The sequence below is a fragment of the Protopterus annectens genome, chromosome 10.part0 (assembly GCF_019279795.1).
Source record: "Protopterus annectens isolate FY-2018-M chromosome 10.part0, PAN1.0, whole genome shotgun sequence".
In the NCBI taxonomy this organism is placed as follows: Eukaryota; Metazoa; Chordata; order Ceratodontiformes; family Protopteridae; genus Protopterus; species Protopterus annectens.
In genome coordinates, this window is record NC_056744.1 from 1,635,578,077 (window position 1) to 1,635,593,975 (window position 15,899).

Below are 15,899 nucleotides of genomic sequence, written 5' to 3' on the forward strand. Positions count from 1 at the left end.
CTGTCTGGGTGTGTCTCTGTGCGTCTGTCTCTGGGTGTGTCTCTGTCTCTGTCTGGGTGTCTCTGGGTGTGTCTGTGTGTCTGTCTCTGTCTGGGTGTGTCTCTGTGCGTCTGTCTCTGTCTGGGTGTGTCTGTGTCTCTGTGTCTGTCTCTGTCTGGGTGTGTCTGTGTGTCTCTGGGTGTGTCTGTGTGTGTCTCTGTCTGGGTATGTCTGTGTGTGTCTCTGTGTGTCTGTCTCTATCTGGGTGTGTGTCTGTCTGGGTGTGTCTGTCTCTGGTTGTCTCTGGGTCTGTCTGTCTCTGGGTGTGTCTGTCTCTGTCTGGGTGTGTCCCTGTGTGTCTGTCTCTGTCTGGGTGTGTGTGTCTTGTGTCTGTATGTGTGTGTCTTGTGTCTGTAATGTCTAAGGAGAGTAAGGAGCACAAACCTTCAGGTTTTAAGAAGTGCATGAAATGCTCCAAAAAGATGTCTTTAACGGATGGCCACAGTTACTGTTTAGGTGTCATCCACTTGCAGGAATCGTGCTTGTTCTGCCATGCTTTCTCTCCTAGGGTGTTACAGGAGAGAGAACAAGGGTTTACTAAAACCATTCTTTGAGGAAGCTCCTATCCAGTTCTTCGGTTTCCTCCAAGTCTGGCAAATCTAAATCTTCAAAAAGGCCTGCACCGGCTGGTGCCTCATAGCCACCTCCTAAACAGTCAAAATCTGCCTCCTCGACTCCACAGCCTTCGGTGCCGAAGGAGAGCATCATTATGGTGTCAGTCGGTTTCAAGTGTTTCAGAGCCGACCTCTGAACCGATTGAATCAGCAGTTGAATCTGCTAATCGGAGCCAGTCTGTCGATTTCCCTACCGGTTTCCATGTTACTGAAGTCTCCAGTGCCCCCTAGGTCAAGATCCCCTTCTATGTCTTCCAGGAGCCTTTCGGAAGAACTACCTAACAAGCTTATCTATCAACAACTCTTAATTACACATAACATTCTTTATCAACCAACAAAAACACCAGCTCTCAGTAACCTCCTTACTCCCTACAAAAACTTGAAACAGTTGCGATCTGCCGAAAAGATACAAGTCACCACAACTAGAATTACAAATTTAGCAGGTAACTGTCTGTCTATTTTCAAACTCCATAGGGAAAATATGGAATAACCTCCCCTCACACATTACCTCACTAGACTCCTTTCAACTTTTCAAAAAACAACTTCTATTACATCTTAACAACTTCTGGCTCTGCTCCTGTACCAATCCAGACTAAATGACTTCTTCGCTCTTCAGCCATACCTCCCTACGTAAAAATCACTATCTTTCCCTGCTATTTCAAATGACTAAATTACTGTACTGTTCTAAAAAAAAAAAAAAATATGAATATATAGCTTAGGCTATTTGTTTTTTACCTGTTTTTTTTTTTTCGCTGTATTTTCTACTACACTAAAATGTATGCATTGTTGCTTCAATGTTTAACCTTGTTTTAATTGTGGAGCTTTTCTCTCCGGGCCTCCACTGAAAATGGAAATTATCCAGCTGGACTAGCCCGGTCAACAAATGTAAAATAAATAAATAAAAAATAAATGTGGAGAGGGTAGCGTTGAGACTCTTGAAGTCGTCTGCTTTACCAAAGTTATTGTTGGCTCCGACCCAGTCGGCTCCGGAGCCACTCTATCCAGCTTTGCCCTTGTCTGCTATTCCTCCTCAGAGCCATGTTGGCCCTTTGGAGCAGGAGTGCTTGGTGCCAATCTGTTCCAGCTCCCTTTGTCACTGCTTTGGAGCCGGGTTCAGCTCCAATGCGCTCGGTGCCGTCCGTCATGTCCAGGGGCCGACGCTCTCCTGTCGGTGCCGACGGGGAGAGTTGGAATCTATCTTCGGTTCTGAGCCTTCCTCTCGGTGCATCGGCCAGGGTGAGCTCGGACCCTGCATCCACCTCAGAGCTGACTGCTCTGGCTCTGACGTCAACCTTTTGTCTCTTCGGAGCGGAGGAGGTCTCCGCAGTCTGAGAGGTCGGCGTTTGAGATGATGAGGAGCATACTGTCTCATTTTCCAGCTTCTACCAGTGGTACCAGCACTCTTTCCCCCTGAGAGCACCCACTTCGGTCTCGGCCCCTACTCTCGCCGGAGACCGCAGAGACCCTCAGCCTCGGGAGCCATTGGCTGATGGCCCCCACTCTTCCAAGGCCTCCCCGGAATGCCCTTTCGAGGAGCCTCCCCAGAAGAGGTTATGTAAGAGGAAGCATGTTGACTTCCCAGGATGAGTCTTTGACTTCAGGCACTGACCTTGGAGTCAGAAGGGTCCCCCAGGTCGTCCTCTGATGTCTCCTTTGTGGACATCCTGGAGATGGGTGCGACTGGCCCACTGTCAACCCTTCTGATGAGTCTGTGTACCTGAAGGCTTTTGGGTCTCAACCTTCTGCCTCTTGGTGTCTCCATCTTTTGACGAACTGATGGATCTAGTTAGTCGAAAGGTGTGGGATACTCCTGATGCCATGGAGCCAGTCCCCAGGAGTCCGAATAAGTTTGTCTGCCCCTCCTGGTAAAGCAGTTTTTGTCTAAGGGCATTCCCGTAGATGCCGTGGTGGCGGCGGCCCCAAAGAAGGAGCTGGCAGAGACTTCTTCCTCTGTTCATCCGCCAAACAAGGTTTCCCGACAGATGGATAGATTTGGGAAGCATATCTTTAGTTCAGTGGCATTTAATCTCACTCACTTCACGAGATTGCAGAGGGATTTCCTCAAGGAGTTGGGAGATTCTGTACAAGGTGCGTGTACTGAGCGAGTCCCTGACAAGATTTCTGCTCAGTTGTCCACCTTAAATTCCATAGTTAACTCCTCCATGCGGCTTATCTCCTATGCCACTGATGGAGCGAGTAGAGCAGCGGGTTCAGGAGTTGCCCTGAGGCACCACTCCTGGATGCAGTTGTGTAATTTTGCGGAACCGTTGGTCTACTTTCACCAGCGCCCCATTTGATGGTTCTTTATTGTTTGGTTCAAAGGTTAAGGATACACTCGCTCTGTGTGAGCAAGAAGGAAAGACTCTCTCTGCCATGGGAGTACGTTTTACTGTTCCCTCTCGACCATACCCCAAAGGTCAAAGGGTCGGTAAAATGTGGTTCAAAAAGTCCCAGAGGGTCTTTCCGGACGCACAGGGTGAACCCTCCTTCAGAGGCAGAGGAGGAAATGGGAGACGTCACCCTAGAGGCAGGGACAGTCAGCAATACCAGCAAGGCCGTGATTCTTTTCGGGGTCAGCCTTATCAGCGCTCCTGATACGGGGCCAGACTGCATTTCTCTGGGGCCGGTTGGGGGTCGCATTTCTTTGTATCCAGAAGCCTGGCTAAATATCACTCAAGATACGTGGGTACAAAGATTGTTACCAGAGGCTGTATCATAGTCTTTTCACTTCCACCGTTTGTTCCAAAGAAGATCCCAGATGTACTACCCAATCACAGGGATCAGGTAATTGTGGAGATCAACAAGTTGCTCTTGAGAATCATCCAGTCCGTCCCAGCAGACCAGATAGGATCCGGAACTTACTCCAGGTTCTTTTTAGTACCAAAACGAACCGGAGATTGGAGGCCAATATTGGACCTCAGCAGATTAAACGAATCTGTGAAGGACAAGTTTCAAATGGTAATACTGCAGTCGATACTCCGTTGTTAGGGAAAAATTATTGGATGTGCTCTAGATCTCCAAGATGCTTACTACCATATAAAAATGGACAAGGCATCCAGGAACCATCTACGCTTCCGGCTGGGAGCCAGTCACTATCGTTTTCGTGCTCTGCCCTTTGGTCTCACCACAGCCCCCAGGGTGTTCACCAAATGCATGGCAGTAGTGACAGCTCACCTGAGACGTCATGGATTCCAGGTGTTTCCGTATTTGGACGACTGGCTCCTGACCGCCTCCACCAGGCATCTACTCCTCCAAAACAGGGATGCCACTATTCAACTTTGTGCTCAGTTAGGGATCTCCATAAATAGGGAAAAATTTGCATTATTGCCCTCTCAATCTATGATTTTTATAGGCACAGCGGTAGAGACAGTGAACATGACAGTTCGTCTCCCCGATGAAAGGGCACAAATCTTAATCCCTCAAATTCAGCGTTTTCTCCCATTGCAGAAGGTCAAAGCGAAATGGGTTCTTCAGCTCCTTTGGACTATGGCTTCCACCATTCTATAAGTACCATTAGCCAGGTTGCACATGAGAATTCTCCAGTGGCTTCTGTCTTCCCAATGGTCCTTCCAGTATCTCCCTCAAGAGTCATCCTGTCCTGCTGACGGAATCATGCAAGAAGGACCTTCTTTGGTGGATAGCTCCCAACTAGTTGATCACGGGCGCCCCCTTTCTTCCTGCCCAACCCGTTGCCACTTTGACCACGGATGCCTCCCAGATCGGGTGAGGGGGGTGTTATCTCGGCAGGACTGTCCAAGGCACATGGTAAGAACACAAGGTTCACCTACATATCAGTGTTCTGGAGATGAGGGCGATGCTCCTGGCGTTGCAAGCACTTCAAGACCGTCTTCCTCTAGGGACTGTTGCAATACAATCGGACAGCATGTCGGTAGTTTGGTACATCAACAAACAGGGCGGTACCAGATCTTACCCACTCTGTCGAGAGGCCATGCGAGTTTGGGAATGGGCGATTTTCTTCCCAGCACTTTCTGGTTGCAACGCACATTCAAGGGATGACCAACATGATGGCCAACGAGCTCAGTTAGGCAATTCTACTGCCTCACGAGTGGTCTTTGAAACGGGAAACAGAGGAACAGATTTTCCGAAAATGGGGACAGTCTTGCTGCGACCTTTTTGCCAGTCCAGTCAATGCAAAATGCAGCAACTATTTTTCCCTCATCCCCCCTCCGGGGGAGACCCCCAGAGATGCTCTGGCTCACGATTGGCCCATCGGACTTCTGTATACCTTTCCTCCATTTCCTCTCATTTCCAAAGTGATTCAAAAAGCCAGTCTGCTGGGAAGCAAGTTGATCCTTACTGGCCTCATCAGGTTTGGTTCCCCTTCCTCGAGCCTCCTGTTCTGGGCTATCCTTGGATCCTGGACCCAGCTCCAGATCTGTTGACTTGCTTGTCAGGTTCATTGCATCCCTCAATCCACACCCTCAAATTGACAGCGTGGCTGCTCCAGTTCCATCCCTAGTCGGGCTTCATGATGCATCTTCCTCAGTATCACATATTCTTATGTCCTCCCATAAACCTTCGACTGGGAGGCTGTATGGCAGTAAATGGAAAAGATTTTCTATTTGGGCACAGAAAATGAATGTAGATCACTACACTGCTTCTATCCCTGTGATTTTGGAATTTCTCTCCGAGCTTTTCCAGCAAAGATCTGCCGCTGCCACTGTCAGAGTCCAGTTGGCGATTTCTCATTTTCACTTAGGGTTTTCGGATACCAATTTAATGTCTAATAAGCTATGCAAGACCTTTTTGAAAGGAGCTACTCAAGCCACTGTATTGAGACCACCGCTGCAAGAACCTGTGGCTTCTTGGGATTTAAATTTTGTGTTGTCCAAACTGACTTCTCCCCTGTTTGAACCCTCCTACTCATCTTCATTGAAATTTTTGTCTTGGAAGACTTGTTTTAGGTTCATAGGTTAGTACTAGGCTAACTGCCCTTGCGAGCCATTTTAAGCCTAGCTAATTATCCCCTGTGAAATTCAAACCCTGTGCCTTGTGTTTGCAAGGCAAACACCTTAACCATTAGGCCATGGTAGCTAGACTGGTGTCTGAGCTACAAGCCTTGTCTGTTAAGCCACCTTATTTGATCTTTCACAAAGACAGGGTGTCACTGCGTACTAATCCCTCCTTTGTCCCCAAAGTTTGTTCCCCTGTTACCTTAAATCAATCCATAGAACTCCGTTTTCTTCCCTAATCACTGTAATGCAGCTGAATACTGTTTTCATCAGATGGACGTTCATAGACAACTACGTTTTTATTTACAGCGGACCAAGGAATTTAGGAAATCGGATCAACTATTCATTTCCTTTTCTGACTCCAGATTGGGCTTACCAGTTTCGTTACACTATCTAACTGGATTTCCATTTACATAGCCTTTATCTGCAGTTTGGAGGGCAGACCTTTACTCTGCAGGATCAAGGCTCATTCTACCAGGTCGCCGTCTACCTCTGCAGCCTTTTAAGCCAGGGTCACACTTGATAATATTTGTGCAGCAGCTACGTGGGCTACCCCTCACACTTTACAAATTGGATTTAGCTTCCAGGGGTAGAGCATCCTTTGGCTCCACGGTGCTTGAGTATTTTCCAGTGAGCTACCCAAGAATAAGGCGCTAGGGACGCTGTCCCATATGTAAAAATGAAGGTGAAATTGGACTACACAACATAAAGAAGTTATGTACTCACCATAACGTTCCATGTTGGTAGTCCATCTCACCCTTCAGTTTTACCAACCCGCCTTCCTGCTCCCATCCTGGAAGATCTGGAGATAATAATTTGGTTGTCTTTGTTTGGCGACCCTTTAGTATTGGTTTGTCTGTTATGTTTTTTTTCTTCTAGTGAGCAGCAAAGAAGATCTGGGGTTTGTACTGGTGCCCTATGGGATACCTGCTTAGCCATGAGCCAGCCAGAAGTCTTTGAGCTTGTAAATCAGCCAAGTCAGAGCAGAGGATTGGCTCCGAACCCATATGTAAAAATGAAGGGTGAGATGGACTACCAACATGGAACGTTATGGTGAGTACATAGCTTCTTTATTTCAACAGTTGGCTGTTTCTGGTGTCATTCTAAGGGGATCCAGTATCTGCCTGGGATGACATGATTGTCAGACCTCGATGCTTTGCCAGAGATGGCCTGCATCTGTCACCCCTGGGTTTCTGGATACTGGCCAAGGCTCTTGCCACCCCTATAGTGCCTTTTTAAGGTGGCGTTCCAAAGATCAAATTACCACAGTAACAGCTACAAACAAATGCAATCCAAGGGTCATGCTGTTCAATGCTAGAAGTATAAATCTCAAAATGGACTTGCTCAAAGCACTGCTTAAAATGGAGAAGATCGACATTTGTGCTGTAACAGAGACCTGGATCAAGACAGCAGAAAACACCCCTGCACTACCAGGCTATAACTCATTCCACACCTTTTGGCTTCTGAACTTGGACCGAAGCACCAAAGGCGGTTGTGTTTCTGTATTCATAAAGAATGCACACACTTCCAGACTGGTAGCACAACATAACACATTTGAAAGACGGCAATTCAGGTCGTATCCTGCTATAGGTCCCCAACCATGTCCCAAGACTCGGACCCCACATTCCTAAGCACCCTGGAGAATGTTAGGGTCCAACCTAACACACTTATACTAGGCAACTTCAACTACCCCTCAGTTAACTGGGAAAATTACTCTTGTACCAATACACTTGCCCAACATTTCCTGGAGTTCATTAATTCTAATGCCCTGGACCAGCTCGTTCTTACCCTCACTAGAGCTAGCAACATCCTTGACCTGGTAATTACTAACATGGGTGACAGTTGCTCTACACCAGTAGTCAACTCCTCCCGGGTTACATCCGACCACAAACTAATCACCTTGGAAATCTACATCCACCGCCCCTCCCAAAGGTGTAACCACCATGAAAAACTTCTCCAAAGGTAACTTTGGGCTCCTAAAATCTGAGTTGGCTAACTTCAAAAAGGAAACCAGTCTGGTGGTCCCCTGACATAAACAAACTCTACAACAAGAGGAGGAAACGGATGCGGAATAAGAAGTCCCAAGACTGGAAAAACTCCCTTATCAGCCTCAACAAAAAGTTGAGATCTCTCATCAAATCCTCTAAAGCTAGCTATGAAAACAGAATTGCAGCATATAGTAAAGACAACCACAAGGCCTTCTGTAGTTATGTAAAGAATTTCTCCACGGCAATACCCAGGTTTGCTCTGAGCTACTGCACAATGGTACCTCCTATAACGAGCAAACCAATTTTGCCAATATACTGGCCAACAGATTCAGTGCCAACTTTACAGCAGAGAGAACATAGAAGGGTTTGATAGAAAGGATGAGAAGGAAATCTGCAAACATAGTACAGTCAACAAATGACCGTTTAATCAAAACCTATGGAGCTTCACAAGTGGATAGAGTAGAGTTTTTTGACATTAGGGTCATTAAGGTTTAGAAGCTCTATGTAGAGGGAAGACTGCCTGCAACCCCTCCCCCACATGCACTTTTTAGTTATAACTAGCTTTGTGTTCCCCAAAAAGAATATTACAAGTCTAAAACCTCCACTTGATTAGCTGGTCCTTCTCAGAGAGCCTTTTTTTTATTATTATTATTATTAAATGAGCATTGACCAGACACCTTCCAACCTTGAACTCTGTGAATGGGTTTAAAAAAATACTTCCTCTTTTTAAATACCAATAATATTTACTTCAGTATGAAGAGGTGTGTGCTGTCATTTTATTCAAAGTGGTTAAGCACCAATAGCTATAGAAGAGTTTCTGTTGCACAGTTCAGGTGTTCTGAAGAAGTGGATATTTTTGTCTGCTGGAGATCATAACATGTCCAGTCTTATTTTTGTTTTTGTCTTTTTACCAAGTTCTGCTTATGTGTGTTTTTCCTATTTATTTTGCAGATCCTTCATTCTGAAATTCCATCAACACATGAAACTTTAAGGGTACGTATCTTAATTTCCACTTCATGACATCTAAAACTGTGGTATGTTTCATTTTTGTTGTGGATCCATGACTACTTGCAGGGATCACTTTGTGTGTGTCATGTTTGTTTGTTTTATATATATATATATATATATATATATATATATATATATATATATATATGTGTGTGTATATATATATGTATGTGTGTGTGTGTGTATATATATATATATATATATATATATATATATATATATATATATATATATATATATATATATATATATATATATATATATATATATATAAAATGAGATATAAAAACTATGGGTCTACTTCTGCTTGCTGAATTTACACTTCAAATCCAATATTGCCGACTCCACTTCAGCGAAACTATGGACTACTGAACAGCTTTCCCTGAGAAACGAACCAAATGGCCACTAGGGAAAATACAACAGAAAGCAATTACACCCACCCAAGTGGGGGCTTCACCCCCCATAACTAAAAATACCAACTCCGAGATCACAGTACACTGGGAAAAAGTTCACCCTGGCGGCCAAGTGGTTCGTTTCCCAGGGAAAGCTATTCTGTAGTTTTGCTGAACTGGAGTTTCGTTGAAGTGGAGTTGCCAGTCTTGGATTCAAAGAAGTATAAATTCGATAAGTAGAAGTAGACCCATACATATACATACGTGTGTGTGTGTGTGTGTGTGTGTATTTGTATATGCATATTGTGTGTGTGTGTGTGTGTGTGTGTGTGTGTGTGTGTGTGTGTGTGTGTGTGTGTGGCTAAAGTACACCAGTATTGTTTTAGTTTTTTTAAGTTTAGGTTTAATGTATTAACATGAAGTTTCCATCAATCTACTTGCATGCAGCTTTGAAATCAGAGGTATGTTGAGGACAAAGTTCAGCCCTGTTAATATTAAAGCAAAACTTAGATCTTGGATGAAAACAGAAAATTTACCCCAGGACTGTCTGCTGTACTACTAATGGACACAGGCAGCTCCTAAATGATTTATCCCATGCATGAGTCCCCTCAAATTATGTATGGTATGGTCCCAGTTATTCTCATTCTCAAATATGCATCTGTCGACCATGGGATAGGCAAGGCCAATCTATAACCAAATGGGATGGGTTAATTTGAGCACAAAAAGAAAAGAGAAACTGGCTAGGCTTAAAATGGCCTTGCAAGGGCAGCTAGCCTAGTTACTTACCTATGATCTTATGAGTGTTTTATAAATAGGGATTGATTTGAAGTTCTGGCAAAAACTGAAAACTTTTTGGTGAGTGACCAGAAGTGTTTTACTATATTGACCAGTAAAATATTGCTAATCCTCTCCACAGATGTGTGGTGCTAGTTTCTCTTCCAGTAGGTTATTTTGAGGTGACCTGTATTCAGAGTTTAAAGCAGCGGTGTTGCCACAGTTATTTATACCCATTTTGTCTATGTAACAAAACACTGATTAGTATGCAAGTCTTGTTAGGATATTTATTTGGACTTAAAGCAAAACATTCATAGCTCTATAAAACTTAATTGTGTGCAAATACTGCTCATCATGTGTATGCTTAAACTTCCAGCATCTGCTGTTTTTGGTTTTACCTTCTCCTGCTACCTTCCTTTGTGACCTTAATATTTTAAGGTGAAACAGAAAGGCATTGTAGATCATTTGAGCCTGACCCATGAAATTTCAGTTGGCATTTATGGCTATTATCTTTACAGTCCTGTAGGTTTTATTCTGCATCCGTACATGCTCCAAGTCATGCTCATAGTCTGAACACAGTTTGTGTTCTACTTAACTGCACTGCTGACTAGTTTAATAATAAATTATATTTTACGTAATATTTGTTAGCCTTGAAAGCGGATATTCTGCATGCCTGTTTTTGCATGCGTGTGCATTTGTTTGCCTTCTACTTTTGAATCTGGATGTAGGAAAGCTATGCAGTTTTGTAAGAGTAGTAACAGAGTACAGTATACATTAGGAACAAACCTAGGCACTGGTCTGATGCTGAAACCGATAGCTTGGTATACAGATGGAGCAACAACAAAAAAAATATAAGATGCCCATGTGTTTTGCTCACTGTTGCCCAGAACCTTTACAGACAAATGTTTAGCTTGTAGGAGGGATAGATTTTGTACAAATTTGGGAAAATTGATATTTTCTGGGCAAAAGTTAGCCCAGCTTGTGATATGAAAGCATTGATGTACATAAAGGGCAATGCTGCAGGAATCCATTTACTTATGTGAAATAAGCAGAGGGCAGATATCATTCTTTGTCCAGCTCTCTCTTAGTATTTTGACTTGTGTGCGAGATTGCTTCTATTAGAATTAACCCAGCTATGAAGAACATGCAAGAATGAGATCATTTTATTTTATGCCACTGCTTTGAATGGTTACTCTGAAAACTTGATAAATTTGGTTGTTTCTCCAGGCCAAGATGTGAAAGCATTTGAAGAATTTATTCTGTATTTGAGTAATTCTGTGATTTTTAACAATTACATGTTTTGTCTGGATTTCTGTTTAAATGTCCCTAGTGAAGTATACCATGAAGGTGTGGTTATTATTGTCTTAAGTATTTTTTAGGGTAGAACCACAACTTTAATGAGGAATATGTGACTTAACAAAACAACTTTTTTTTTTAGTTTGGAGAGCTAGAAATTTGCAAGCTGTTTTTCTTCTGCTAGGTAGGTCTCCATCATCAACTCCTGTTCATCTACTACTTCTGTCTCCCACTTGCTTCTCCTGAATTTCCTAGGCAAATGAAGACATTAGAAGAGCAACTGTAACAGAAAAGTTTAAAATGCTTATTGTTTCAGATATCACAAAGGAGCAGTCTCTAGTAACAGAGACCCAGGTTTGAAATGTTGAGTGAGGGAACCTGTCAGGTTGCTAATCCATGGGCTGCTTCCCCAGTTTATAGAAAGGTAACCACTTGCTGTGATGAGGTCTCTGGCACCTCACTGCCTGTATGGGAGTTTTGGAGGTGAGCATGCTGGTTGCGTTGGGTAATTGGGCCATGAAGATCATTGTCAGAATGGCACTTGAAATACTATTGATTCTGAAAAAGCCATTTCCCTTCATGGTTGCACAGTCGCTAACCCTTCCTCTACCTTCCAGTAAATCCGTGGGTACTAGCTTTCTTCCAGTCTCCTCACATTGATTTTTCCTGTTTCTAAGGGAAAATGCGGGGGGGGGGGGGTTACAGATGTGTGTAGATGAAGGGTTGGACACGTGCCCAAGTCATGTGCTGCTTATTCTCTCAGCTCTGTGGCTGAGAGGGATGAAGCCACAACCTCAAACCAAGCACTGGAGGAGTTGGCCTGGGTAACGGTAGGAGTGGCTGACGTTGGTTCACCCATTAATTGGAAAAGAACATGGCTCCATTCCGCTGCAGTACTGAAACTTGGCAGTGTTTGGATGGAGCAGCAAACTGCTTAGAGGAGGATGATATTCAGTCAGTTTATTAAGCAGCTTTGCCACGTAGCTGTATTTGGCATGATTGTGGAAACCTACAGATGTCTGCAGGCTAGCCTTGCAGTCATTGATTCATCAGTGTGAGAGAGAGAAAAGGAATAAATCCTCTCAACTTGCAGCAATAGTGGCATCTGTCGGTTGCCTGTAGTCATGGGGTAGGGGTAACTGCTGGTTACAGGCACTGTTGCAGAAAAAAAAAGTCCCTCCTTGTTCTTTTGGAGAATAACAACTTTATACCTGGATGACTTTGACGTTGGGTGTCCACCTTTGGTAGAGTTAGTTGTATTTTAATACATTTTATTTTTATTATTGTTACGCTGGTGGATCAGGCTTTGATAGCTTCCTTGACCGCCAAACCTTCTATCCCAGGCTCTTTTTGCAAAGGAGAAGGATAGAAAAAAAGCTTGTACTACTGCCTCTTGTTCCATCAGAAAATAAAGGGATGAGGCCTGGCCTAAACAGAGCGGATTGCATCTTTATTGGTCTGGTCATCGTACCAGTTCTAGGGATGAAGGTTCCACCAGTAAATGTTTATTGTAATACTTGTAGAAATCGACTAATTCCTTGTCCGCAACCATGATTACACATGCCAAACATATTAAATTGCAAGAACCCCAAACTGTGGCAGGCATTCTCTTAGTTATTTCAGTACATTTTTTGGTACTTCGTTATTATCATAACCATTTTTCATGGGGCATTGGGGTTCGTGCTACTGATCGGATATGTTCAGTGACGTTTTAAAATGTTATATAGTACAGAAATAGAAATGGAAATCAGCCCACTGACTCCACTCTTCTGCTTCTTCTGTCTTTAATCTGACTACTACAGTTGTTAGCGCCAACACTGAAGACAGAATGCTAGTGGTTGTACTAAAGACAATGCAACCCATTATCTGACAGCATTTGCTGCCAGGAAAAAGAATGACATAAGCAACACGCTGTCGGTAAAGGGTAAAGTGCATACAGAAACAACAGCGGTGTGCTTCTTAGATTTCACTGATAACACACCAGAAAACAACCTGGGCTTTTAAAGAAAACATACTACATAACACTTTAAAAACATTACTGAACATATCCTTTTTAAGTTTTCATTGAAAGATGATTTAGTCGCTTCTAATAAAGAAGCGATTTTAAAAGATTTGGCCGCAATGTAAATTTCTGTGTAAGAACCTAGTGGTTTAGTGGTGTAGACCCATATTCTACTAATGATTTAAAAAAAAAAAAAGACGCTGCTTTGGGCACTCTTCTTGGCAGTTATGATACTTCACAGGACAATGAGGGTTTGAGAAGAGAATAATGTGTAATAATGTGTGCATCTGCTACTTCAGCCATCGGATGTGTTAACTGACCGACTCCAATGGTGCAGTAGCAATGTGTGCTCTCAGTTTTGGTTGTGACTCTGTATGATAGCTTAACCAAGGTATTAAGAAAATATTAGTTTAAAACCAAAATATATATTATAGCCAACATTTGCAATTCAATAACTGCTCTAGTCGTGCTTTTACTTGAGCTTTATTTACACAAATCACTGCAATATATGCAAGCTTACTGGCATTATGTACATATTTACACTAGTTGCATAGCTGTCTGCACGTATCATTATCTTGCATGTTACTGAGTACAGCATTACGAATAACTTTGGCACCTATTCCATAAACCCAACCAAGCATTCACTGTTATTTCTGTTAACTTTTTAACAGCTGGAAAGATGTTCAGCTTTCTGTACATTTGGACATATAAAATAGAGCTAATAAGCATTCCTCGTGCAGTTCGGTCTTTTCATTGACCCTTTCCATGATGTCATGTCAGAATCCTTTTCACTTTTTCCTTATTGTTTTTTTTTTTTGTTTTATTTTATTTGAGTCTTCCAATTCATCAGATGAAGACTTTTTAACTTCTTAATTTTGCTCTGCATTTTTTAAACCATACCAGTTTGTACAAAATACAATACATTAAAATGACAAAACTCCCTTCAAAATGTTTCTCAAAGAAGTATAGAGTAATTAAAATTCCAAACAGCAAACATACAGAGATGCTGCATGCAGATGGTTTCTGCACATTCTAAATCAGTGAAAGGATTAAACCACTGTGCAAGTACACATTTTTAGGTATGAGAATCCGCTGTACTTGTTACTAGTCAAATCCACTTGATAAATGTCATTTGATTGTTTTATGGGTTTCACCCTCCCCAAGGATATATTTATTAGAAATATATTATAGTTGTTTAATTTTAGTAAAACGTCACACATGCACCCCCCCCCCCCCACACACACACACACACACACACATGCTAGATCTGCCCTCTTGAAGTACATTACCATATATTGATTACAGTATTGATGCATAGCAGTTATCTGGATTTCTAGCAGGGCAGGTCTGTGTTAGGCTGTTATCCTGGCTGTATATTTGATTTTTTGACATGCAAGTTGTTGTATTGTCATTGCTAATAGACAACACAAGAGTTGCTAAATGGTGTATTATCCAGGGTACCAACTTCTCTTGTTACAGCTTTAATAAAACGTAGTGTTGTATCTCTGCATCTGAAAAAATATTAGCATATAAAGGTGTAGAGTATAGGTAAACCCTATAAATGTTAACGTATATGAATTTAAAATGACGTTTCAGCTATACACACAGTCAAGCTGTAATTTGTTTAAATGTTTATCTTGGAGCTGCCCAAACAAATTATATTTCAAAAAGTGAACTGCCAAATTTGAAATTAATTTTAAAAATTACTGTATTGCAGATTTATAGAAAATACTATTAAAAGTTTGTTTTTAAAGGCTAATGTTTCTGAGCATATTATAGGTAAACCTGATGAAAGTTGTACTGTTTTCCTACCAACTTCTTTTCTTGTGGTTGTACTCTTCTAGCTAGTTGTTCTCGTCTACCAGCATTTAGGTGCTTGGCCTCTGGAAAGAGGTCTCTAAAGCTTCCAGTTGTTTGGTGGAGAAAACCCAATCTTCCAGTTGTTCAATATTAGAACATTTTTTTTTGTGTAATGTACATAAGAGGAAGAAAAAAGTTTGCTTTGTGTGTGTGTGTGATTTTGTTTGTGAATATGCATGACAAACTGAAAAGTGAAACAGCTGAGCGTTGGCATGAATTTAGAAAGCTATACAATGTGGGACTTTGTTTCTGGTATGAGCTCCTCTAAGAGTATGTGATGAATTCGTACTGAGAAAAGGTAAACAGAACTTGTTTTTATAGTATTCAGTTTCCATACAAGGAACCTGAGTAGAACTATATTTCTGTAAGTATTGAATTAATGCAGGCATCAACTTCAAATTGTGTTGAATATAGCTGGTAACTTTAGGCATACCTTTCAACTTCCAGATTTTCGCAAAATGTCCAGATTTGGTCTGTTCCTCATAAATTTTTGGTTTTCTGGCTAATGATTGGCAAATTATTGAGGATATAAATAAGAAAATGATGGGCATTTTAGTTCATACCCTTCAGAAAAATTATACTAATGGAAAGCCTATATTCTATAAACTTTAAGATGTTAAGTTGTCTATCTCGCCTTCATTCTTGCTGGATGGGTTCGGAGCCGAACCTCGGCTCCGACTCTGCCACTCTAAAAGCTCGAGAGCTAGTTCCACTGGCTCGAGGCTCCCCTATATCCCACAATGCTAGGCGGTAACTCCTCAGATCTCGTTTGCCGCTATAGCGATCGAGGTGCGTTTCAACCGGCTCGTCAGGTTAGTTTTAAAAAAACTAGTTAATTTCTTAGATAATTTCCCCTTTTAAGTTAGTTTTCTTCATAGTTTTATACAGTGAGTAGTTTCCTCCATTCCCAGTCAAAAATCCACTTTTTTTCCCTAAAACTCACTAGAGTTCTT

At 42.2% G+C, this 15,899-nt stretch overlaps 1 protein-coding gene across 1 annotated transcript in view; it reads left to right on the forward strand.

Moving 5' to 3' along the window:
- The window catches only part of LOC122813822 (beta-2-microglobulin-like), a 229,721-nt gene that overhangs the window by 171,435 nt on the left and 42,387 nt on the right, over nucleotides 1-15,899 (forward strand). Inside the window, exon 3 of the mRNA XM_044086349.1 lies at nucleotides 8,566-8,607. Within this exon, the coding sequence (XP_043942284.1) occupies nucleotides 8,566-8,579 (14 nt within the window). The 3' untranslated portion in view covers nucleotides 8,580-8,607. The remainder of the gene's footprint in view (nucleotides 1-8,565; nucleotides 8,608-15,899) is intronic.